This window comes from Oncorhynchus tshawytscha, linkage group LG18 (genome assembly GCF_018296145.1).
Source record: "Oncorhynchus tshawytscha isolate Ot180627B linkage group LG18, Otsh_v2.0, whole genome shotgun sequence".
Taxonomy (NCBI): domain Eukaryota; kingdom Metazoa; phylum Chordata; class Actinopteri; order Salmoniformes; family Salmonidae; genus Oncorhynchus; species Oncorhynchus tshawytscha.
In genome coordinates, this window is record NC_056446.1 from 21,856,205 (window position 1) to 21,883,730 (window position 27,526).

Here is a 27,526-nt window from a genome sequence, read left to right on the forward strand (position 1 = left end):
GATTTTAGGAACAGCAGTAACATCAGGCAGGATTTAGGCTACGAACTACCTAGCCAGTTGTAGCTCAATCTTTGGTGCAATGATCACGTTCCCGCACTGACTGACTGTGTGGAGGCCCATTGATTTAACGTTATGTTAGCCTACATGCTACGCTAGTAAACTTATAAATATATAGCTGTCGGCTGTATTAGCCACGACTTACCGTTCTTTGTGCAGCTTCAAATGTCGAACAAAGTTGGAAATTGTTGCGCCTATATCTGTCATTTTCTTCCCGCATGTTTTGCAAGTAGCAATCCATTGTTTGTTGATTGAGCATCCTCTTTATATCCGAAAAATAATAATTTTGGCTATCATCTTTCCAAGGGCTCCATCTGAATTCACCTGCCGACATTCCTCCTCACTGCCACAAACTTTTTCTCAGCTGGCACAATTTGATTGGCTGCTGTCCGATTCAAACTGTAATCTGTTAAATGAATAGTTGATGCGATGCACACTTTTTTAATAGCATCATTTTTCATATTTGAGCTTGGGGAGGGTATCAAGTCAGGTCGGTGTCAAAAGGCTCAAGTCCAAGTTAAGTCACGAGTCATTGGTGTTAAAGTCAAAGTCGAGTTGCAAGTCATCATATGTGTCTCGAGTCCACACCTCTGCAAAACAGTCACATTAGCCACCGAGGTGCAACCCATGTCTAGGGCACAAATAAATATTGGATCCAGCTATGGTGGTACTAGCTAACTCATGTCTGACTACAACAGTATACTAACTAGCAGCAACAAATTCAAACCAACCCAGAGCCATAGCAAAACATGCCACAGTTGGTTGCTTAGTGTAACGGCATCACTGGCCTGAATCTAAATCCAATCTGGTGCCAGTCAGTCAACACCTGTAAAACATAGAATTAACTTCCAAAAGAGATTACGTTAAATCTCGAGCTATGCTTATAATTGAGGGATGGGAACAATCGTTGACCCTGTTTTTCTGTTAGACAAAGTACACAGTATGGTGCCAGACTGATCTCCTGGTCATGAATGGGTGCCGGGACGTGCCAGAAGGAGTAAAGGTGTGTCCAGCAATGTGATTGCAATGGTTTAGTGACCTCCAAAATTATTTTCACAGCTTGTCAGGCAAGAATAAAAGTGTGTCATGTGACACAAGCACCGTTGTGACACATCCTCTGTTGTTGCCAGTCTCCTTCAACTCCTATGAAAAGAACACGCCATCATGAGGCCTCTGATCGTGAACCGAGTTACTGCCCTGATGACACAGACAGCTTCCTCAACAACGATAGGTAATGTGTTGTAAAAAGTAAAAAGTTGTATTAAAAATATCAGTCTTGGTAAACTAGTAGGTTAATACCCCAGCCAAGCAGATACAACTCGTCGAGTCATTTTGATTGTGAAGTGCATAAGCAAAAATCTTTGTCCTTTCTTTAGAACAAAATGCAATTTACCACTTGGCTGTCTATTGTATCACCCTGACACAGGCCCTCTTATGTCACCACTTCATAAGATTGCCTGCTGCAGTTATTCGATAGATGTCCAGTTTGCAGCCGAACATGCAGCATAGAGAAGACCAGCAGGGGGGCCCTCATCAGCATCATGCAGATATTCCTTCGCTGTGAGCGTTCCTATGAATGCAACAGTCAGACACATGTTGGCAAGTATCCAGCCAGCAACCTTCACCTGTCAGTGGCAACAGCTTTCACAGACTCATCATTTGTACAGAAGATAACCCATTTCATTACTTTGAAACATTTGATAACCCAATTGTGAAACATAATTTATGTAAACAGACATTATTTGTTGCTTATTTTCTACTTTTTAGATGCATATAATATCCCATGTCTATTTAGCTATTTCTGAATGTGTTATTCAATGCGTTTCTATGGGCTATAGTAGTAAAGAAGAAATTCAATATTTTATCCCCAAAAAATTACATATTTTTGGCGATACCTAAAGGGGTTCCATGTTGATCCATGTGATCCATGTTTTTACCGTCTTAAAATATTCCCCCTCCCCCAATGACTTTGACTTTTAGACGTTAACTGACAAACTGTATGGTCTAACTTAATTCTCTCTTTTAGAAATCCTAATCATCAAAACATCCATTAAAAATTTGTCCACCGATCTTATCATACCCGCAGAGACCAGGACCAGATTCCAGAACGGGCACACAGGGCACGTGCCGCTGGGCCCCGACTTCCAAGCTCCCTGGAGGTTGTGGTCCCCTAGATAGCATATAAACATGTCATAAGCAATGGCAAAATGTGTAGAAAAGCAGGACATTTGCTTTAAAATGGCACAGTTTTCTCTCATCCTCATGGCAAAATGTGTAGAATAGCATGAGATCAGCTATAAAACAGCAATTTTTTCACTAGAATTGCAGAAAACTATCTCTCAGCTGCATGACAAAATGTGTAGAATAACATTATTATAAAACTGCTTTTAGCTGTTTCCCCACCCCAAAAAATGAAATATTGGGGCATTCAGGGGCCCCCTGGAGGTAGATGCCCTCCTGTCCCAAATGCAGTAGTCCGATGGTTCCAGATGGTTCCAAATGAAAATACATCCAACCCCGAAATGCTCTCTATGCCCTAAGGGTGCTCCCGGGACCTTTATTCATATGGTCTGGGAGTGCCCTGAGGTATCCCAATTCTGGAGACTCATCTCCAAAATGCTCTCCACAATTCTCTAAACATATTCCATACTCAATGAGTATATCCAAAATGGATCTGTCTTTGCAGGAAAATCGATTATAACTGGCTGGCCTCATGGCAGCCAAGAAAATGGTTACCTATCGATGGAAACCTCCCCATTCACTGTCTAAACATGGTATTTTATTGACATACAGTATCTTAATTAGAGCTTTCGGTAGCTCAAATGCATGGCGCAAAAAGCCATAACATTCACTATTGGAATTCCGCGGTGGTTAAGATAAAATCATACCTTTAATTACCTTGAGTACCTGTAGCGGTCCTGTGGGTGGTTGAGCCTGATTTAGCTAGAAAGGTAACTCCAAACACTTTTAGCTAGAAAGTAAGCAGCTGTTTAGCAGCTGTTTAGTTGGTTAAACAAAGGTTAGCAATGTGTTGGCAAAAATGTATGCCCATGTCAAGAAAGCTTACCAGCAGCCAGAGGCACTTGTTGCACTGGTTGCCTATTCACAGATGCTTCTTCAAAGCCTTTTTCAGATACTCCAGTACTTGTAATTGGCTCCAATGAGTGCAAGTTGGACAGTAAATTAGTTAATAGATCAATAAGAAAGAGAGTTCCTAACCAATAACAGATCGTTTTCAGTTTCCTCTCCCCACTCAGACCACGGCCAGACTGTCCTAGCTAAATCCTTGCTTGAGAAATTGCTCTTTGCTAAGAAGCTGCTTTTTGTTTCTTTTTGACCATTGAAGCAACCACAGTAAGGTACTTAATTGTTAGTCAGAAATGATTTGACATTTAGATTTTTTTTAAACGGCTGCATTGGACCTTTAAGTTTACTTCCGTTGTTGCCTTAAAGGGCCAGAGTCTGATTTGGAGAGTTTGTCATGTTAGAGTGAGTACTTTCTTTTGGGAACTGTTAAGCCTTATTAAAGGGTAATTGCACCCGCTGGCCTCATTTTTTTTGGTCTTGCTCCTCAAGAAATGCTGCCAATCATGACAGAAGCCAAACGTGAGTTGGCTTGGGGATGTGGTCTGATGTGCGTGTTTCTTGTGTGTGTCCTTGCCACCACCAAGACACATACATCTGTCAGATCCTTGCCCGCAGCTGCTTCCCCCACTCAATCACAACAAACAAACCTCCTGCATGTTGAATTCAATAACTACATGTGGATGTATGGTGAGATGCCGGAGGAAGCTTTGAATAGATCAGAGTGATATGCAGTTTTCAATTTGAGCCGGACCTTGACGGAACAGCACCTCTCAGATTTGACTTTGTTTGTTCCGGCACCTATTTGTCTGGATCCGCTACCTCTCGCTGCATAATTATTAATTGTTTAACTGTTCGCATTGTAGACTTTCTAACAAAAGCGTTCAGCGTTAAATCAAGTTGAACCCTGTTATTACTCCCGACCCCAGAAAGAACATCATGTAAAAGCGTGGTGTGTGTAATCATCTTATCCTGCCACAATGATTCCAGACCTGCTGTCTTATTAGTACATAGAGGTTTTGGGGAGGGCCGGTGGGGAAAGTAATTGATCTTGACACAGGTCTTGGTAGGGGGATTCAGCTAGTGAAGAGGTCCCTACGTAATCACGTCACGTAGCCTAGGCTAGTTCTCTCCCTACTGAATTTGAATCGTAGGAAACAAAACATTTATAAGAAAAGGCAACAGATGTTGATGACATCCAGAGGAAGATGATGAATCGAACCCAGAACGAGCCAAAGAACTGTCAGTGCCGGAGGAGAGGAGTGTGGCAAACTGTTCCTGATGACGATGCTAATCCCACCAGTTCAGCATCACCACTGGCACCCCCACTAGCTAGTAAGCCTACTAGCGAGGAGTCAGACTCAGCGGGAGAGGGAGACGGGGAGCTGGGGGGCAGGGCATCCCCCGACGAAGTGCTCGGAGCAGGTGCAATTTGCAGTACAAGAACAAGCAAACGTATAACCCTTGGCTTGTCATGCAGAATTGAAAGTTGGGCTTGAGTCTAGAAATGACTGGAGGGATTAAACTAGCAAAAGAGTGGGTGGAATGTACAGTAATTTACCATCCTATGCCTCAAAATAACAACAAAGAGCCCTCAGAAAAAATGGGTTTTGAACATGCCCAAACCAAGGTGCATTTGGTGGCAGCAAGCCTTGTAGACGAGGCTAGAGAGGACACCAGGTTATAGTTACCACTCAAAATAAAAAAATAGACGCGACAGCTAGAGTCTTGAGAACAGCCTTAGGAGAAGGCTAAACATCACAGGCACATGCCCGCTCATGGCTTTGAGCAAGAAATTGACTCTCATGAGTTAAATGGACTTGACATGGGGAGAGTCATTGTGGGAGGTTTTAAAAACTAAGACAGGATTCTTTTTTCTTTACACACTTGTTCTGTACTGTGAAGGTAATTTGAATACGTGCTTCATATGATCACATAGGCAGGAGGCCTATATATTATCATGTGTGTTCTGATGTGATTTATTTTATTTTAAGTTAAATTCCGATATTGTGATATTTGTTGTAATATATTACATGTGGGCCTTGTAAGCTCCACAGCTGAGTATGTGTGCATATGCATGTTGCGGGTGTTCTTCAGTGTCATCTAAAAGTGTTCCTGTACATTGATGTCTGGAAAATGAGGCTATAGGAAATTGGGACTTGCGTGAGCCCCGCAGCTATACTAAAATATGTGGTCATAACTGCAGTAACGTCTAAAATGCTTTGAATGAATCAGCACCTCAGTGACACAGAGTGCTGTCTGTGTCACAGCCATAGATAGTAGGCTACTTCGCTGTTTACTCTGTCTGCTGCACTGCTACGTGTTTCTCAATGTGTTCTCGTACCTCAGGGCCCCCGATACTCACCCCCCCCCGACCACTTCTCACGCTCACTATGTAAACATAGCAGAAATGCATTTTGAATGTAAACATTGCATTCTGTGTTCTGGGACCTCCTGATTTACAAATTAAGCACTGGTGATATGTGACCAGTTTCAGGAAGCTATGCTTTTGTCGCACGTCACTACTTCACAGGAGAGGCATTTCAACGAAAACATGGCAAAAATGCATTTTGAATGTAAACATAGCAGAAATGCATTTTGAATGTAAACATAGCAGAAATGCATTTTGAATGTAAACATAGCAGAAATGCATTTTGAATGTAAACATAGCAGAAATGCATTTTGAATGTAAACATAGCAGAAATGCATTCTGAATGTAAACATAGCAGAAATGCATTTTGAATGTAAACATAGCAGAAATGCATTCTGAATGTAAACATAGCAGAAATGCATTCTGAATGTAAACATAGCAGAAATGCATTTTGAATGTAAACATAGCAGAAATGCATTTTGAATGTAAACATAGCAGAAATGCATTTTGAATGTAAACATAGCAGAAATGCATTTTGAATGTAAACATAGCAGAAATGCATTTTGAATGTAAACATAGCAGAAATGCATTCTGAATGTAAACATAGCAGAAATGCATTTTGAATGTAAACATAGCAGAAATGCATTTTGAATGTAAACATAGCAGAAATGCATTTTGAATGTAAACATAGCAGAAATGCATTTTGAATGTAAACATAGCAGAAATGCATTTTGAATGTAAACATAGCAGAAATGCATTTTGAATGTAAACATAGCAGAAATGCATTTTGAATGTAAACATAGCAGAAATGCATTTTGAATGTAAACATAGCAGAAATGCATTTTGAATGTAAACATAGCAGAAATGCATTTTGAATGTAAACATAGCAGAAATGCATTTTGAATGTAAACATAGCAGAAAGCATTTTGAATGTAAAATGCATTTTGAATGTAAACATAGCAGAAATGCATTCTGAATGTAAACATAGCAGAAATGCATTTTGAATGTAAACATAGCAGAAATGCATTTTGAATGTAAACATAGCAGAAATGCATTTTGAATGTAAACATAGCAGAAATGCATTCTGAATGTAAACATAGCAGAAATGCATTTTGAATGTAAACATAGCAGAAATGCATGAAGCAGAAATGCATTCTGAATGTAAACATAGCAGAAATGCATTCTGAATGTAAACATAGCAGAAATGCATTCTGAATGTAAACATAGCAGAAATGCATTCTGAATGTAAACATAGCAGAAATGCATTTTGAATGTAAACATAGCAGAAATGCATTCTGAATGTAAACATAAACAGAAATGCATTCTGAATGTAAACATAGCAGAAATGCATTCTGAATGTAAACATAGCAGAAATGCATTCTGAATGTAAACATAGCAGAAATGCATTCTGAATGTAAACATAGCAGAAATGCATTCTGAATGTAAACATAGCAGAAATGCATTTTGAATGTAAACATAGCAGAAATGCATTTTGAATGTAAACATAGCAGAAATGCATTCTGAATGTAAACATGGCAGAAATGCATTTTGAATGTAAACATAGCAGAAATGCATTCTGAATGTAAACATGGCAGAAATGCATTTTGAATGTAAACATAGCAGAAATGCATTCTGAATGTAAACATAGCAGAAATGCATTCTGAATGTAAACATAGCAGAAATGCATTTTGAATGTAAACATAGCAGAAATGCATTTTGAATGTAAACATAGCAGAAATGCATTCTGAATGTAAACATAGCAGAAATGCATTTTGAATGTAAACATAGCAGAAATGCATTTGAATGTAAAATGCATTTTGAATGTAAACATAGCAGAAATGCATTCTGAATGTAAACATAGCAGAAATGCATTCTGAATGTAAACATAGCAGAAATGCATTCTGAATGTAAACATAGCAGAAATGCATTTTGAATGTAAACATAGCAGAAATGCATTCTGAATGTAAACATAGCAGAAATGCATTCTGAATGTAAACATAGCAGAAATGCATTCTGAATGTAAACATAGCAGAAATGCATTCTGAATGTAAACATAGCAGAAATGCATTCTGAATGTAAACATAGCAGAAATGCATTCTGAATGTAAACATAGCAGAAATGCATTCTGAATGTAAACATAGCAGAAATGCATTCTGAATGTAAACATAGCAGAAATGCATGAAATGAATGTAAACATAGCAGAAATGCATTTTGAATGTAAACATAGCAGAAATGCATTTTGAATGTAAACATAGCAGAAATGCATTTTGAATGTAAACATAGCAGAAATGCATTTTGAAATGTAAACATAGCAGAAATGCATTCTGAATGTAAACATAGCATTCTGAAGAAATGCATTCTGAATGTAAACATAGCAGAAATGCATTTTGAATGTAAACATAGCAGAAATGCATTTTGAATGTAAACATAGCAGAAATGCATTCTGAATGTAAACATAGCAGAAATGCATTCTGAATGTAAACATAGCAGAAATGCATTTTGAATGTAAACATAGCAGAAATGCATTTTGAATGTAAACATAGCAGAAATGCATTCTGAATGTAAACATAGCAGAAATGCATTCTGAATGTAAACATAGCAGAAATGCATTCTGCAGTAAAATGCATTCTGAATGTAAACATAGCAGAAATGCATTCTGAATGTAAACATAGCAGAAATGCATTCTGAATGTAAACATAGCAGAAATGCATTCTGAATGTAAACATAGCAGAAATGCATTCTGAATGTAAACATAGCAGAAATGCATTTTGAATGTAAACATAGCAGAAATGCTGAATGTAAAATGCATTCTGAATGTAAACATAGCAGAAATGCATTCTGAATGTAAACATAGCAGAAATGCATTCTGAATGTAAACATGGCAGAAATGTATTCTGAATGTAAACATAGCAGAAATGCATTCTGAATGTAAACATAGCAGAAATGCATTCTGAATGTAAACATGGCAGAAATGTATTCTGAATGTAAACATAGCAGAAATGCATTCTGAATGTAAACATAGCAGAAATGCATTCTGAATGTAAACATGGCAGAAATGTATTCTGAATGTAAACATAGCAGAAATGCATTTTGAATGTAAACATAGCAGAAATGCATTCTGAATGTAAACATAGCAGAAATGTATTCTGAATGTAAACATAGCAGAAATGCATTCTGAATGTAAACATAGCAGAAATGTATTCTGAATGTAAACATAGCAGAAATGTATTCTGAATGTAAACATAGCAGAAATGCATTTTGAATGTAAACATAGCAGAAATGTATTCTGAATGTAAACATAGCAGAAATGCATTCTGAATGTAAACATGGCAGAAATGTATTCTGAATGTAAACATAGCAGAAATGCATTCTGAATGTAAACATGGCAGAAATGCATTCTGAATGTAAACATAGCAGAAATGCATTCTGAATGTAAACATAGCAGAAATGCATTTTGAATGTAAACATAGCAGAAATGCATTTTGAATGTAAACATAGCAGAAATGCATTCTGGAACATGTGAACTTTCACGTAGCTTAATAACAAACTTGAATGCCATCTGTAAATACGAATGCAATTTTGAATTATTCCTTTCCTCCTTTCCTTTGTTTGCTGAAGCTCGAAGGCCCACCTGAACAAATAAAAGCTGTGTCTAGTAAAATTATAATTCCAAGTGCCAGGTCTCTCTCCATTTAGAGACATCAAAGATGTCTGTCAGTCTGGACTCCATCACATCATCTTGCAAGTATCCAAGTGTTGGCTCCATAGGCAAATCTGTGAACACATACACTGTCGCTGTTCTATTACCAATAGCAATTAGGATAGGTGATATCTGACAAACAAACATATACTATGTTGAAGTTTGAAAAGGTCCGATTTAACCTACCTAATCCTGGTCTCCCCATCTATGACCTTTGGTGAGCAGGCAAGCGCTGAGGCTGGAGGTAAGGTCTTTGCCTGCATCCCATTGATGGGCATGGCAGCGTAGATCAGCTCCTGGCCCCTCATCAAAGATACTAGTTTGTCAAACACAACCACACACACAGAGCACGGATTACATTATAAATGGTGGTTGTGATTAGCATGGTGGAACCAACCTGATCGTTGCATTCACCCTTCTATTTCACTTCAGATATCCTGATATGTGTGTGAAGAGAAAAGGTAAACACAGCGATCAGGGTGGTTCCACCAGGTTAGGTTATGAAGGTGAAATGGGCCAAACTCGAAACTGTTTTGACCTTTGACCAGGTCAAATGTCACCAACCTGATTCAAGTGTCCTCCCAGTTCCATTTATTGCTATGCTCACAGTGAGGGCATGTCTGGTGATGCTGAGGGTCCCCTTGCTGGTATTCTACATGTTGCATGTTCGGCTGCAAACTGAACATCTCTCGAACAATTGTAGCAGGAAATCCTTGTAAACAATATACTTTCTCATCTCATGACGTGGTGTTGACTGGGAGGGCCTGTGACAGGGTGATACAATAGACAGCCAGGTGGTCAATTGCATTTTGTTCTAAAGAAAGGAGACAGATTTTTGAAAGACTTCACAATCAAAATGACTCAACTAGTTGTATCTGCTTGGCTGGGGTATTAACCTACTTGTTTCTCAAACCTGATATTTCTTTATACAACTTTTTACATAACACACATTACGGTTGTTGATGAAGCCGTCTCTGTCATCAGGGCAGTAACTCAGTTCAAGCTAATTCTAGGTCGTTGCTAGTTACAACAGCCACAAAGTCATTAAAAAAATCATATTTTTTAATGTGATTTTAAACCTAACCATAACCTTAACCACACTGCTAACCTTATGTCTAACCCTAACCTTAAATGAAGACCAAAAAGCACATTTTTGTTTTTATGGATTTTTATGACATAAACAATTGTGACCTTCTGGTTGTGGTAACTAGTGGAAACCCTAATTTGATGCTTATCAGATGTAGACGGACTGTAACCCTGTATTGGATTAGATTCAGGCTGGGGACGCCATTATGTTTTTTTCTCCTAGTTCACTGTATTAGTCAGACTCATAAGTTAGCTACCGCCATAGCTGCATCCATAATTTGTTCAATACAGAATAAACTTATATGAGCTACGAACTAAATTGCAAATCTGAGTTGTAGGCTAACGTTAGCTAGCTAACGTTAGCTAGCCTGCCTCGCTACCATTATCAAATGATAACATTACAAAACCAGCAGTATCTAGACAATACACAAACTTGTATGAGTTATGACCTAACTAAGTTGTAATGAGGTATCTAGCTAGCTATACTAACATTAACTAAAACATTAGCTAGCCTGCGTCATTGGAGTATGGTCAAGCAAGTAAAGATTTCCCGAAAGTTTTGGACCACTAAACAACTAGTGTTTTAGAACCACAGAGTTACCCCAAGTAGCAAAGAAAACAGGAGCTGCCTCCAGCACCTTTTCAACTTCAAAATGTCATCAAATCACCTCTGCTTAGTCTAATACAGTGACAACTAAAAGATAACAATTTAGTTCAATCAACATAAGCTAAATATGATGTGGCTGTCCATGGTTCTGATTTCTTTGTGTGTGTGTGTGTGTGTGTGTGCGTGCGTGCATGCGTGTGCGTGTGCGTGTGTGCGTGCGTGTGTATGGGTAGAAAATCATGTTGACTCACACTACTTGTAGAGAAACGCCAATGCTATCCTCCTTTCTTTTATGTTGGCGAAACTGTCTATCACTCTGTCATACAGTACGCGCTTTTATTTTTTGTTGTCCTAGGCAAGAGAGGCCAGATTCTTGCTGGCTTCGTTTGCCTTCAATGCTATGGGTGGCAACAATGTCATACTCGTTTGGACCAGACAGCATCAGATAAATGGCCTAGACGTAGAGAGACAGAGGGGCGCTGTTTCACTTACTCTGATGCTTTCTCCCATGAGATACATTCAGCCTCTTGCGAATTGAAGGAAAATGATGAGATACAGAGAGATGAAAGATAAATAATTTTGTTTTTATATTTTTATTGGTACATTTTGGGGGGGAAGCCTGGCTCCCTTGGCATCCATGTATACACAACACTGACAGAGAGGTCATTATATTTCAGTATCTCTGGTTATGCTCACCACCACCGGTCGTTGCCCACCAAGCTAGCGTTACTGGTGCAGATTTGGGGACCGACAAACTCCAAGCACCTATTCCACGTAGTAGCTCGGGTTCGTAGAGCTTGGCAAAAGGGGATATGATTTGTTGGCACAATTGTAATCCAAACCCAACCTTTATCTACTCGCCGTGACGCCGAGGTTCCAAATTTCATTTTACACGAGACTGACTTTATGACCAAAATTTGTAGTCAATTTTGATACTAGAATAAAAATGTTTCTGACTCATATCATATCAATGCCACATAGGCTGTTTTCAAAGGGATTAGTTGTTTTTTAGGGGAAGTCACTCTTTAAGATTTTAATAATTTCCCATTTGAGAACTGAATTGCTTCTCCTGACTCTTGGTTACCACTACCAGACTTGACACACACCTCCACAAACGGAGTTGTTACACTTCCTAAAATAAAGCCTAGTTAACACCTAGTTTTTGGCATGTATGTTGAGGTATGTGGCTATTCATCACAACAGGTATCTATATGCAAGGAAACTCATCACACATGGCTGTAGTTATAGCTCCCCCAAACTACTGCCACTCTCTACCTCCACCACATATTCCTCTCCCCCATCTCAGATCCGTATCCCCTGCGTGACTCAGCGGCATGTCAGGATCCTCTGTTTGTCTTTCTCTCTTTCTGTAAATAACAGCTCCTTTCTCCTGTAAGTGGGTCATTTTGTGTTTTCCACACACGGCCCAGTAATTGAAATCTGTCCTGTTCATGTATTCAGTCCCTTTTTTAAAAACTTGCCTTGCGTTGTAGCCAGGGAGGTAGGGAGGGAGGGAGGGAGAGAGAGAGAGAGAGAGACAGAGAGAGAGAGAGAGACAGAGAGAGACAGAGAGAGAGAGAGAGAGAGAGAGAGAGAGAGAGAGAGAGAGAGAGAGAGAGACAGAGAGAGAGAGAGAGAGAGAGAGAGAGACAGAGAGAGAGAGAGAGAGAGAGAGAGAGAGAGAGAGAGAGAGAGAGAGAGAGAGAGAGAGAGAGAGAGAGAGAGAGAGAGAGAGAGACAGAGAGAGAGAGAGAGAGAGAGAGAGAGAGAGAGAGAGAGAGAGAGACAGAGAGAGAGAGAGAGAGAGAGATCTTCTGTTATACAATGTTTATTTTTCACCCTGCATTACCTTGGTTTAAGGGAAATGTGACACAGCCATTTCAGGGGATAGCTGAGAACATTGTGCCTTAGTGGATAATCAAACCCTGGTCTCCCAATTAAACCTGTACACCATCCAGCTTAACCCAAATTAGACTAAAGCAGTGTCACATATAGTTGAATTGGCTCCTTATTTGAACCAAGATGCAACACAGAGAGCCCCATTCCTCTGTCATTGCCTTACCATTATGTTTCTTTTTCAATATACAGGGTCCACTTGTAAATACTCAACCCTACTCCTTATTCGAGAAAAAATGGATGCCCATTACAGAGCGCTGCTCTCTGCTAAAGGTACAGTACTCACAGTTTCACCCTCACTACAGCACGCACAGTGCAAAACAGAACAGCTGGTCAGCACAAACACACGGTCTTGTTCTATTATGTTTTTCAGCTTGTGTGGACTCCTCCCTGCCCAGATCTCTCCTCACCAGTATCAAATGTAAGTGCTTTTGAAATAACCTCACGGCTGATGTGCCATCTTAAATATACATATATACAGTAAATATACATACTGAATCTAAGTAGGTAGGACTGCAGAGGAGTCAAACAGATGGCAACGTCACACCGGGTTCAAGAGCAGATCAACTTTAGAATTCTCTAAAGTGTATATCTCCTTTCTCTGCTTCCTCGCCAGAAGTCATTTAGAACCAGCGGAGGAGACATTCTGTCCGATTAGTGTAGTTCTGGTGTGGTGTTCACAACCCTGTCACTAATGCAGCGGTCTCTACCACTGGCGGAGTCAGGACCTCTCTGAGACAATGTGGGCTAAAATTGCTCATACGTATATTCCCACAGATGCTACATTGTAGACACTCTCAAGCAGCATTAGCTTGTTGGTAGTTGATTTAAGAGAGGATCGAGTAGGGATGTCCACTTTCAACACACACTTATGAGGAAATCTCTAGAGAATGATGGTATGTACTTTATCTTACACATTTGTTTCACGTTTGTAATTCCTAAGTTTTATGAAATCAGCCATTTGGGAGTGACATTCCCTGAACTGATGTGAGTGCACTTATCCCAAGTATACTTGGGACGCCTTGGCTCATGATATGTTGATTGGGTCATCACTTCAGTATGATTGTGAATAGATGACTTCTATTTGGTAGAACTCTCAAATGTAATAATATTGTTGTTGTCTATGCCACAGACTGTGACTGGCAGAGGAGAGAGAGATCCAGACAGAGGACAGGAGACCAGAATGACCACCATGCAAACCCAGCCAATCCCAGTGTACACACAGCTCTCAGGGTGAGACTCGTCTGTCTAGTCCCTTATCTAACACCAGACATGCATGGCCCAGATATCCTCAGACCTGGCTAACAGCTGCTTTTCAAAACAACTTCTCAAATCGTTCACGATGGACCAAGTTGACCGCAGGCATTATGTCTACACCTGGTATTACATTTGGTTTTTATCTAAATGCATCATCATCGAGATAAATACAATAGTGGTCCCCATGGACCGATCTCCATCCAGTCCCAATACCCCTTTTCCATGTACAGTTGAAGTCGAAGGTGACATACACCTTAGCGAAATACATTTAAACTCAGTTTTTCACAATTCCTGACATTTAATCCTAGTAAGAATTCCCTGTCTTAGGTCAGTTAGGATCACCACTTTATTTTAAGAATGTGAAATGTCTGAATAGTAGTAGGGAGAATGATTTATTTCAGCTTTTATTTATTTAATCACATTCCCAGTGGGTTAGAAGTTTACATACACTCAATTAGTATTTGGTAGCATTGCCTTTAAATTGTTTAACTTGGGTCAAACACGTTTTTTTGCCACAACTTTTGAAGTATGCTTGGGGTCATTGTCCATTTGGAAGACCCATTTGCGACCAAGCTTTAACTTCCTGACTGATGTCTTGAGATGTTGCTTCAAAATATCCACATAATTTTCCTACCTCATGATGCCTTCTATTTTGTGAAGTGCACCAGTCCCTCCTGCAGCAAAGCACCCCCACAACATGATGCTGCCACCCCCGTGCTTTATAGTTGGGATGGTGTTCTTCGGCTTGCAAGCATCCCCCTCTTTCCTCCAAACATAATGATGGTCATTATGGCCAAACAGTTCTATTTCTGTTTCATCAGACGAGAGGACATTTCTCCAAAAAGTACAATCTTTGTCCCCATGTGCAGTTGGCTGTGCAGTCTGGCTTTATTATTACTGTTTTGGAGCAGTGGCTTGCTGAGCGGTCATTCAGGTTATGTTGATATAGGACTTGTTTTACTGTGTTTATAGATACTTTTGTACCTGTTTCCTCCAGCATCTTCACAAGGTCCTTTGCTGTTGTTGGGGATTTATTTGCACTTTTCGCACCAAAGTACATTTTCTAGGAGACAGAACGCGTCTCCTTCCTGAGCGGTATGACGGCTGCGTGGTCCCATGGTGTTTATACTTGCGTACTATTGTTTGGACAGATGAACGTGGTACCTTCAGGCGTTTGGAAACTGCTCCCAAGGATGAACAACACTTGTGGAGGTCTACAATTTTTTTGTCTTTCTTTTGATTTTCCCATGATGTCAAGTAAAGAGGAACTGCGTTTGAAGGTAGGCCTTGAAGTACATCCACAGGTACACCTCCAATTGACTCAAATTATGTCAGTTAGCCTACCAGAAGCTTCTAAAGCCATAACATCATTTTCTGGAATTTTCCAAGCTGTTTAAAAAGGCACAGTCAACTTAGTGTATGTAAACTTCTGACCCACTGGAATTGTGATAGTGAGTTATAAGTGAAATAATCTGTCTGTAAACAATTGTTGGCAAAATTGCTTGTGTCATGCACAAAGTAGATGTCCTAACTGACTTGCCAAAATTATAGTTTGTTAACATTAAATTTGTGGACTGGTTGAGAAACGAGTTTTAATGACTCCAACCTAAGTGTATGTAAACTTCCGACTTCAACTGTATACACCAAGTCAGAAACATCTAATCTCACTGAATGCACTGCCAACAATCCAATCACGGGATGCATTTTAATATAAATTGTAGGTGTTGCCTACTTGGCTGGGTCTAAACATTTTCAAGAATATATATATATATAGCCCTTTACCTTTGGGTTCTCTTCGGGGATTAAGCACATTGCCATCTTACGTCATTCAACTCATGTCAGTCATCCACCAATCCCTGCAGAGTCCCTTCCAATCTGCTTCTTGTGTCCTTCAATCAGTTGGTTGGGATTGAAATTGAGCATATGGAATGTTTCATATACACTGTACAGTACACAAGACCCCCCATGTTAGGAGTGTTGTATTGGAGGCGAAGTCAGGTGCAGGAGAGCAGAGTGTAGTGAACAGGCGCACTATTTATTCCCGTCCAAAATGACAGCACAAAGTTACATCAAATGTGCCCAAACACGGAACATAGACAAAAAGTAATGCGCGTAAGAATATCCACTATTCCAAAATACACGTAACACAAACAATCTTACACAAAGACATGTGATGGGGAACAGAGGAATAAATACATATGGATTGGTTGGGGAATGAAAACCAGGTGTGCAGGGAACAAGACAAAACAAATGGATACATGAAATATGGAGTGGCGATGGCTAGAAAGCCGGTGACGTGGACTGTCGAACGGCGCCCAAACAAGGAGAGGAGCCGACTTCTGCGGAAGTCGTGACACACCATATATTGTTGCATATTCTTATGGAGTCTGTGAGTGTCACTAGCTTTAAATGTAGATGACTGATGGTTCAAATAAGTTAGTCTTATACTTTATTACAGATGTGGAACTTTATGACACAAAAATGTGCATTCACATCTCATTGACGTTTCAGTTACAAGAACTTCATAAGCGAGATACATTTCTACACACATGTTGCGATTCCCTTTCATTATTCCAATCGGTTTGTTACCGATTTGCAAAAAAACAGGTTGCAAAATCTGAAAAATATTTCCATCGTTGCAGATGACTGAACAAAATCCACTGCCAAAGTAAAAGTAATCAGGTGCCGGAGTTAAGGAAACACAAGTACATTTAATGAGAATAGGTGAGAAGCATAGAGAGATAGGCTGCTGACATACTGTCATAATGATGAACCTGTAATTGCATTCTCTGTGTGGCCTGTGAATGCATCTCATCTCCGTATAATACAGTGGGGAGAACAAGTATTTGACACACTGCCGATTTTGCAGGTTTTCCTACTTACAAAGCATGTAGAGGTCTGTAATTTTTTTATCATAGGTACACTTCAACTGTGAGAGACGGAATCTAAAACAAAAATCCAGAATATCACATTGTATGATTTTTAAGTAATTCATTTGCATTTTATTGCATGACATAAGTATTTGATCACCTACCAACCAGTAAGAATTCCGTCTCTCACAGACCTGTTAGTTTTTCTTTAAGAAGCCCTCCTGTTCTCTACTCATTACCTGTATTAACTGCACCTGTTTGAACTCATTACCTGTATAAAAGACACCTGTCCACACACTCAATCAAACAGACTCCAACCTCTCCACAATGGCCAAGAACAGAGAGCTGTGTAAGGACATAAGGTATAAAATTGTAGACCTGCACAAGGCTGGGATGGGCTACAGGACAATAGGCAAGCAGCTTGGTGAGAAGGCAACAACTGTTGGCACAATTATTAGAAAATGGAAGAAGTTCCAGATGATGGTGAATCACCCTCGGTCTGGGGCTCCATGCAAGATCTCACCTCGTGGGGCATCAATGATCATGAGGAAGGTGAGGGATCAGCCCAGAACTACACCACAGGACCTGGTCAATGACCTGAAGAGAGCTGGGACCACAGTCTCAAAGAAAACCATTCGTAACACACTACGCCGCCATGGATTAAAATCCTGCAGCGCACGCAAGGTCCCCCTGCTCAAGCCAGCGCATGTCCAGGCCCGTCTAAAGTTTGCCAATGACCATCTGGATGATCCAGAGGAGGAATGGGAGAAGATCATGTGGTCTGATGAGACAAAAATAGAGCTTTTTGGTCTAAACTCCACTCGCCGTGTTTGGAGGAAGAAGAAGGATGAGTACAACCCCAAGAACACATTCCAACCGTGAAGCATGGAGGTGGAAACATCATTCTTTGGGGATGCTTTTCTGCAAAGGGGAAAGGACGACTGCACTGTATTGAGGGGAGGATGGATGGGGCCATGTATCGCAAGATCTTGGCCAACAACCTCCTTCCCTCAGTAAGAGCATTGAAGATGGGTCGTGGATGGGTCTTCCAGCATGACAACGACCCGAAACACACAGCCAGGGCAACTAAGGAGTGGCTCCGTAAGAAGCATCTCAAGGTCCTGGAGTGGCCTAGCCAGTCTCCAGACCCGAACCCAATAGAACATCTTTGGAGGGAGCTGAAAGTCCGTATTGCCCAGCGACAGCCCCGAAACCTGAATGATCTGGAGAAGGTCTGTATGGAGGAGTGGACCAAAATCCCTGCTGCAGTGTGTGCAAACCTGGTCAAGAACTACAGGAAACTTATGATCTTTGTAATTGCAAACAAAGGTTTCTGTGTCAAATATTAAGTTCTGCTTTTCTGAAGTATCAAATACTTATCATGCAATAAAATGCAAATGAATTACTTAAAAATCATACAATGTGATTTTCTGGATTTTTGTTTTAGATTCCGTCTCACACAGTTGAAGTGTACCTATGATAAAATTTACAGACCTCTACATGCTTTGTAAGTAGGAAAACCTGCAAAATCAACAGTGTATCAAATACTTGTTCTCCCCACTCTATATATGCTCACTGTTCTTAAGCCGAAGTCCCCGCACACACGCACGCACGCACACACACACACAAACCCTTTCCAAGTCCCTGAGCACACATCAGTACGCTGAGGTCAACATTAAAACATGCAACAGCATCATTACGTGTCCTGCACAATCATCTCCCTATAGTACGGTAGCGTCTTGAAGTCCCATGCAGACGATGCAGAATGGAAGGGGAAGTGCTCAATGTTGCAGGTTAAAATTTAAATTAAAGACGTAAAAGCGATGCAGTTCTCGCCTCCTCTCTCCTGGTATCATCCTTGTTATTCGTTCTGACTAACAATCCGCTTTCTTTGTTATTAGTCTTTTAGAGACCATATCAAGAAGTTCCTCTGTTAGCTGTGTTGAATCAAATAGGATCACTTTATAGTTTGATAATGCTGTGATTGTGCAGTGGTCTGGTGTTTCTCTCTCACACTTACTCACCCTCAATCCATCTCTCCCTCTCTCTCTCTATGTCTTCCTGTGGGACTGTTAGCTCATCCACTAGATTGAAGGGATTTAGTGACTCAACTGTGAGAGTCGGCTTGATTCTGTTCTGATAACTTGCTTTCCTTGATGTCCTTACGCCCTTGCAGATCTGAGAGAATACTTGCCATCATTTTCCTCCCTGAATGAAATTCATTTTTATATATCGGTTGAGAACACATTCTCATTTACAACAATGACTTGTAGCCAGCCATACTAGTCCTTTCAGACATTCTAGGGTCAGAAAGGCTCAGAAAATGTCGTCACCATCATACTGGAATCCAACCTTAGTAGCCATCTTTACACTCAGCATGACAAATTGAGTGTGCTATGTAATGACCATACAGCGTTCCGTGCAAACAGAGCTGACCAGATGACAGTGACCGTTCAACCATGCAAGCGAGTGTTTGACGGTATGATAGGTGACCACGCTGAACACGTTGATTGAGCACGGTTGTGGTTATCGTGCATCGATATCCATAGATAGCTCCACGCTACAAACCTTCTGCTGAGTGTGTGTGTGTGTGTGTGTGTGTGTGTGTGTGTGTGTGTGTGTGTGTGTGTGTGTGTGTGTGTGTGTGTGTGTGTGTGTGTGTGTGTGAGTGAGTGAGAGAGAGAGGGAGAGAATGAGTGAGTATCTTTCTGCCTGTGTATCAGGCCACATAGATGAGGAAGCTGCCACCCCCATAGTGAGGATTATACAGAACGACTTTAGTTCACTTCAAAGCTCACCCTCGGGCCACCCTTGGTGTGTCCTTTAAAGTGTTACTGTACAGTATACATCATTTCATTTATAGCCTACTATAGAATGAAACCATCATAATTGACAAATGTCTCAGACCAGACAAACCCATGAGAACCTGTCTGACTGGAACTACTTCACCTTGACCTTCCCCATATAAAAAGAGTGGTATGACATACAGTAATGAAATAAAATGAAACAACTCGTCGTGACATTTCAGGTATGAGTTATTCCAAGACAAAGTGACGCTCCTCTTCTCCCTGTAGGCACCCCAGCCTGGCCACCTCACCTCTAGGGATCATCAACAGGCCCAGGGGCCCTACCAGAGCCCAGCTCAAAGGACCTACAGCGGGGACGTCCTGGACAGACACCCAGGGGTGTTCCACAGGGTCGGCCAGCAACCTTTCACCCCCAGGACCCACAGGAACCAGCATGACTCCTTCCTGTCTCAGTATCGCTACTACACCCCACCACCAGGCCAGAAGAAGGGACAGACTGAGAGGTGATGCTAACTGCTTTTAGGAGACCATTGCTGCTGTAAAATATAAATGTACATAAGCCATGATTATAAAAGAGAACAAGCATATGCCTTACACCTCTGAGTCCATTGAATTATAGAGGTATTGAACGCTTGCAGCAGCGTTAAAATATATCTAATAAAAACACATTGTTCCGTAATCCTAATAGTTAGAGGCAGTAGAATGCATTAATTACAGAGTGAAAAGAAAGAGCGAGGGAGAAAAAGAGATAAAGACAAATGCATGCACAATTATTATCATAATGCAAACGCCAGTCCAGAATGCTTGCAGCGTGTTGTCGTTATTAGGCCCATCATCTACATGCAGTGGGCGATAAGCTTCATGCTAAACAGACAGAGAGAGCTAGCTGCTAAACACTTAAAATTAATAAAAAGGACTGAGAATAAAAACAGTTCAAAGTCCTTTATTTAGAACTGCAGTAGCAGAGCAAGTTAAAAACCACATGAAACTGGCACCTAACACAGACATGGCTCACCATAGTTAAAAGACATTCCACTGACAAACAATCTGGCAAAACTTCTTTAAGATGGCAGGTGACCCAATTACTGTACGGAAACACCTTTGTCAATTAACCACTTCCATTTGCTGGACCAATAGAAAACAAGAAACTTAACAATGAACACCTGATCGCAATTGGTTGAAAACGATGGAAAATATTTAGTAAATGGAATGTTTAATAAATGACAATGAAATAAGGACATACACAAACATATCTTGCTCTAAAAAATACTTGGAATAAATACGCGTTGAAATGTCTTTAGTGAAGGCCACTCCTTCACACAGACCCAGAGGATTTTTTTTTAAATGTGAGGGATTAAGGAAACACACACTCACTTTCAATCATAAACACATAAACAGACGGAACTTGTTGGTACCTGTTGGTTTTCTCAATGGCTCATCACTATTCCTGTGCAGGAATCTGTCCTGACTCTCCTGACAATGATGATTAGCCCCCCCGTCATCTTCATTATCTCCATCTGTTTTCCATCTGTCTATTTCCTCCTCTCCCTCTTGACAGGAAGAAGCATCCCTCTTCATCACAGAATACCTCTGGGGGTAGTTGCCATGGTCACAAGGTCAGGTCAACCAGGAAGCACCTGTGTTTTATGTTACCGTTGCGTTACATAACCACACACACCACCTTATATCTACAAGAGCTTGATTGACCCCATGTTGATATAAGGTCAATGATCCAGACATAGCATTGTGGCGTACCTGCATAGCACCATCATCATTAAGGTGTTTACCCCTTCTACCCTTTCTAGTATCCTGCACAGTGGTCTATGAAATACAGTGCGGCAAACACAGGAGCCGATCAAGGTGGCAGGTTAGATAATAAGTAATAAGTAATGAATAATTTACATGAATAATTTACACAGTTATGTAATGTAATAGTGTATGTAGCCCAGACATGCATGGAAGAGCTGCTAATGCCCATAGCAGAAAGAGGTCCATCTGTATATGGAGTATTGAAGTTAAGACACCTGAAAGACAGTAGAAGACACTGAGTTGTATCCCGTTACATTAAGCTGATATCAATATACATGAATACTGAAAATGTACAGATTTCCAATCCACTGTATTGATTGTGTGGAATTCTATTCATATTCCCTAGGGAGGGAGAGGAGAAAGAGGGCGATGAGGAGGAAGAGGAGGGGAAATATCTACAGTTCTTGGAAGATGTGACCAATGATATTTTACGCTACGGGTTCTACTCTGACAGGTGAAACGTTACATTCATGTTTTCCATTACATTTCCATGAATGTAAGGTGGGAGGGCCGACAAGCTTTGGAGTCTCCTCGGAGAGCGGGCCTCCCAGATGGCAAACAGTATGTACAGGTCATATGCCGTATTTTTTATGACAGGACATAAGTTTTGAAACTCAAATTTCTTCCTCAACCTCATAATAATAATAATTTGTTCAGCTTCTATAGCTCTTTTCATTACAGAAAGAATCTCAAAACCTCTTGAAAAGAAAAATAAACAAGCATTAAAAGAATACTAATAAAAAATATACTGTATATCAAATCAAATTGCATTGGTCACATACACGTGTTTAGCAGATGTTATTGTGGGTGTAGTGAAATGCTTGTGCCTGTGCAATAATATCTAACAATTTCAAACAATATCAAACAATTTCACAACAATACACACAATACACACAAATCTAAAGTAAAGGAATGGAACTAAGAATGTAAACATATTTGGACGAGCAATGTCGGAGCGGCATAGACTAAAATACAGTAGAATAGAATAGAATACAGTATATACATTTGAGATGAGTAATGCAAAATATGCAAACATTATTAATGTTCCATTGTTAAAGTGGCCAGTGACTTCAAGTCTATGTATATAGGGCAGCAGCCTCTAAGATGTTACTGTTCACTATTTAACAGTCTGGTGAACTTTAGATAGAAGCTGTTTTTCAGTCTATAGGTCCCAGCTTTGATGCACATATACTGACCTCGTCTTCTGGATGATAGCGGGGTGAAGAAGTAGTGGCTCGGGTAGTTGTTGTACTTAAAGATATTTTTGGCCTTCCTGTGTCCTGGAGGGCAGTTAGTTTGCCCCCCCCCACCCCCAGTGATGCGTTGGGCAGACTGTACCACCCTTTGGAGAGCCCTGCAGTTGCGGGCGGTGCAGTTGCTGTACCAGGCGGTGATACAGCCCGACAGGATGCTCTCAATTGTGCATCAGTAAAAGTGTGTGAGGGTTTTAGGTGCCAAGCCAAATTTCTTCAGCCTCCTGAGTTTGAAGAGGCTCTGTTGCGCCTTCTTCACCACACTGTCTGTGTGGGTGGACCATTTCAGTTCGTCAGTGATGTGTACTCTGAGGAAATTGAAGCTTACAGTACTAGTCAAAAGTTTGGACACGCCGACTCATTCAAGGGCTTTTCTTCATTTGTACTATTTTCTACATTGTAGAATAATAGTGAAGACATCAAAACTATGACATACACATAAGGAATCATGTAGTAACCAAAAAGTGTTCGACAAATCAAATATATTTCAGATTTCAGATTCTTCAAAGTAGCCACCCTTTGCAATAATGATAGCTTTGCACACTCTTGGCATTCTCTCAACCAGCTTCACCTGGAATGATTTTCCAACAGTCTTGAAGGAGTTCCCAAATATCCTTTAGTAGTGATCAGATTTCCACTGGTCTAATGTCCATTGCTTGTGTTTCTTGGCCCAAGCAAGTCTCTTCTTATTATTAGTATCCTTTAGTGGTTGTTTCTTTGCAGCAATTTGACCATGAAGGCCTGATTCATGCAGTCTCCTCTGAACAGCTGATGTTGAGATGTGTCTGTTACTTGGACTCTGTGAAGCATTCATCTGGGCTGCAATTTTTGAGGCTGGTAACTAATGAACTTATGGATTTTCCGAATTGACTGACCTTCACGTCTTAAATTAAATTAAATTAAATCAAATTAATGACTGTTGTTTCTCTTTGCTTATTTGAGCTGTTCTTGCCATAATATGGACTTGGTCTTTTACCAAAAAGGGTTATCTTCTGTATACTATCCCTGCCTTGTCACATCACAACTGATTGGCTCAAACGCATTAAGAAGGAAAGAAAATCCACAAATTAACTTTTAACAAGGCAGCCCTGTTAATTGAAATGCATTCCAAGTGACACCCTCATGAAGCTGGTTGAGAGAATGACAATAGTGTGAAAGTTGTCATCAAGGCAAAGGGTGGCTACTTTGAAGAATCTGAAATAGAAAATATATTTTGATTTGTTTAACACTTTTTTGGTTACTACATGATTCCATATGTGTTATTTCATAGTTGTGATGTCTTCACTATTATTCTACAATGTAGAAAATAGTAAAAATGAAGACAAACTCTTGAAGTTGTAGGTGTGTCCAAACTTTTGACTGATACTGTATATACAGTGCCTTCGAAAAGTTCAGACCCTTTGTCTTATTCCACATATTTCTCATTAATCTACACATTAATACCTTCTAATGACAAAGCAAAAATAGGTTTTTTGAATTTTTTGCAAATGTAATTAAAAAAAAAATGGAAATATAACATTTACATAAGTATTCAGACCCTTTAGTCAGTACTTTGTTGAAACACCTTTGGCAGCGGTTACAACATAGCATCATACCCAAGAAGACTCTACAAGCAGCTTGGCACACCTGTATTTGGGGAGTTTCTCCCATTCGTCTCTGCAGATCCTCTCAAGCTCTGTCAGGTTGCTGCACAGCTATTTTCAGGTCTCTCCAGAGATATTTTATCGGGTTCAAGTCCGGGCTCTGGCTGGGCCACTCAAGGACGTTCAGAGACTTGTCCCGAAGGCACTCCTGCATTGTCTTGGCTGTGTGTTTAGGGTTGTTGTCCTGTTGGAAAGTGAACCTTCACTCCAGTCTGAGGTCCTGAGTGGTCTGGAGCAGGTTTTCATTAAGGATCTCTCTGTACTTTGCTCCATTCATCTTTGCCTCGATCCTGATTAGTCTCCCAGTCCTTGCTGCTGAAAAACATCACCACAGCATGATGCTGCCACCACCATGCTTCACCTTAGGGATGGTGACAGGCTTCCGCCAGACATGACGCTTGGCATTCAGGCTAAAAGAGTTCGATCTTGGTTTTATCAGACCAGAGAATCTTGTTCCTCATGGTCTGAGAGTCTTTATGTGCCTTTTGGCAAACTTCAAGCGGGCTGTCATGTGCCTTTTAATGAGGAGTGTCTTCTGTCTGGCCACTCTACCATAAAGGCCTGATTGGTAGAGTGCTGCAGAGATGGTTGTCCTTCGGGAAGTTTCTCCACAGAGGAACTCTGTTGGAGCAGAGGAAGGGGTTTGTCAACAGGGGGGGGGGGTTTAGCAGTTCATCTGCTGGCATGCAGGCAGCACAGTTCACTCTTCATTCAAGGCGTCCCACCAGTGCCTCGCAGTCCCCGCTGTCACCCTGCGGGGGGCCCCGTGAAAATACGCTATGCTACTGCTCAGACTTTTTACTTATTGAAGTGTTACATTTGAATTGAATTTGAGATTGTGTTGTAAATTCCAAAGTAGGCCACTGAGTATGACTGTCAAATAGGTAACTATAAGTGTCAAAAGTGATGCTCTCTCTTTTCCCAAAGTGTTCTGGAGTCCGTCTTCAGCTGGCAGATGACATGGAGACACGACCTGAGTCAGGTTAGTGCAAAGACACACACACACACACACACACAGAGCTTGACTGGGACTGAAATAGGTTCCCGGTACTCATTTTGGGTGTTGGTACTGTTTATATTTAGGTGCAGGAGCTCAGCAATACTTATGAGCTTATATTCTATAAGAGGAACAGGAGCTCAAACAGTAGAACATTTTAGGTGCCGGTACTCAGCTCCAGTGAGCTCCTGCCTAAGCACTGCATGCACACACACACACACGCGCGCGCGCACGCACACACACACACACACATGCACGCACGCACGCACACACACACAACTCTATCAAACACCTGTCTTACAAACTCCTCACATCTTTGCTGTGTAATTTAGTGCTTACTCTCATTTGCTTACTCTCATTTTGTATGCCAGTGCAGTATCAAAATCTGTTTCAGACTAGGCTAACTTGAGATACATACAGTACCAGTCAAAAGTTCAGACACACCTACTCATTCAAGGGTTTTTATTTGTTTTTACGATAATAATAGTGAAGACAACAAAAATATGAAATAATACATATGGAATCATGTAGTAATCAAAAATGTTTTCAATGAATCAAAATGTAATTATTACTTCAGATTCATCAAAGTAGCCACCCTTTGCCTTGATGACAGCTTTTGCACACTCTTGGCATTCTCTCAACCAGCTTCGTTAGGTAGCCACTTGGAATGCATTTCAAATAAGAGGTGTTCCTTGTTAAAGGTTAATTTGTGGAATTTCTTTCCTTCTTTATGCGTTTTAGCCAATCAATTGTGTTTTGATAAGGTATACAGAAGATAGCCCTATTTGGTAAAATACCAAGTCCATATTATGGCAAGAACAGCTCAAATAAGCAAAGAGAAATAACAGTCCATCAATCCTTTAAGACATGGAGGTCAGTCAATCTGGAACATTTCAAGAACTTTTAAAGTTTCTTCAAGTGCTGTCGCAAAAACAGTGCTATGATGAAACTGGCTCTCATGAGGACTGCCACAGGAAAGGAAGACCCAGAGTTACCTCTGCTACAGAGGATAAGTTCATTAGAGTTACCAGCCTCAGAAGATGCAGCCCAAATAAATGCTTCACAGAGTTCAAGTAACAGACGCATCTCAACATCAACTGTTCAGAGGAGACTGTGTGAATCAGGCCTTCATGGTCAAATTGCTGCAAAGAAACCACCACTAAAGGATACTAATAATAAGAAGAGACTTGCTTGGGCCAAGAAACACAAGCAATGGACATTAGACCAGTGGAAATCTGTCCCAGCTGTGTCTTTGTGAGGTTCCTGTGTGGTTCCTATGCATATGTGGTTCCTACTGTGAAGCATGGAGGAAGAGGTGTGGGGGTGCTTTGCTGATGACAAGGTCGGTGATTTATTTAGAATTCAAAACACACTTAACCAGCATGGCTACCACAGCATTCTGCAGCAACATGCCATTCCATCTGGTTTGCGCTTAGTGGGGCTATCATTGTTTTTCAACAGAACAATGATCCAACACACATCCAGGCTGTGTAAGGGCTATTTGACCAAGAAGGAGAGTGATGGAGCTCTGCATCAGATGACCTGGCCTCCACAATCACCCGACCTCAACCCAATTGAGATAGTTTGGGATGAGTTAGACTGCAAAGTGAAAGAAAAGCAGCCAGCAAGTACTCAGCACATGTGGGAACTCCTTCAAGACTGTTGGAAAAGCATTCCAGGTGAAGCTGATTGAGAGAATGCCAAGAGCGTGCAAAGCTGTCATCAAGGCTACTTTGAATAATCTAAAATCTAAAACATGTTTTGATTTGTTTAACACTTTTTTGGTTAGTGCATGATTCCATATGTTATTTTATAGTTTTGATGTCTTCACTATTATTCTACAATGTAGAAAATAGTCAAAATAAAGAAAAACCCTTGAATGAGTAGGTATGTTCAAACTTTTGACTGGAACTGTATGTGGAATTTATTGTCTCTACCAATAACTTACATGAACGTTGTGCATGCTTATCTAAGGTTAGGAGTCAGAGCCTAACATGGTAGTATATGCAGACTTTACTTATTGTTTTACCAGCCCGTCTGTCTGTCTGTGTGTGTGTGTGTGTGTGTGTGTGTGTGTGTGTGTGTGTGT

General features: G+C 40.6%; 1 protein-coding gene across 2 annotated transcripts in view; it reads left to right on the top strand.

The window, feature by feature from the left end:
• LOC112218095 (spermatogenesis-associated protein 7) overlaps nucleotides 1-27,526 on the top strand; it is a 61,478-nt gene that overhangs the window by 11,394 nt on the left and 22,558 nt on the right. For both annotated transcript variants that reach the window (XM_024378694.1, XM_024378695.1), the window contains 8 exons: nucleotides 12,994-13,074; nucleotides 13,175-13,222; nucleotides 13,934-14,034; nucleotides 20,003-20,238; nucleotides 21,294-21,351; nucleotides 21,541-21,602; nucleotides 21,891-21,998; nucleotides 25,368-25,422. In XM_024378694.1, coding sequence (XP_024234462.1) covers nucleotides 12,994-13,074; nucleotides 13,175-13,222; nucleotides 13,934-14,034; nucleotides 20,003-20,238; nucleotides 21,294-21,351; nucleotides 21,541-21,602; nucleotides 21,891-21,998; nucleotides 25,368-25,422 — 749 coding nt within the window. The remainder of the gene's footprint in view (nucleotides 1-12,993; nucleotides 13,075-13,174; nucleotides 13,223-13,933; nucleotides 14,035-20,002; nucleotides 20,239-21,293; nucleotides 21,352-21,540; nucleotides 21,603-21,890; nucleotides 21,999-25,367; nucleotides 25,423-27,526) is intronic.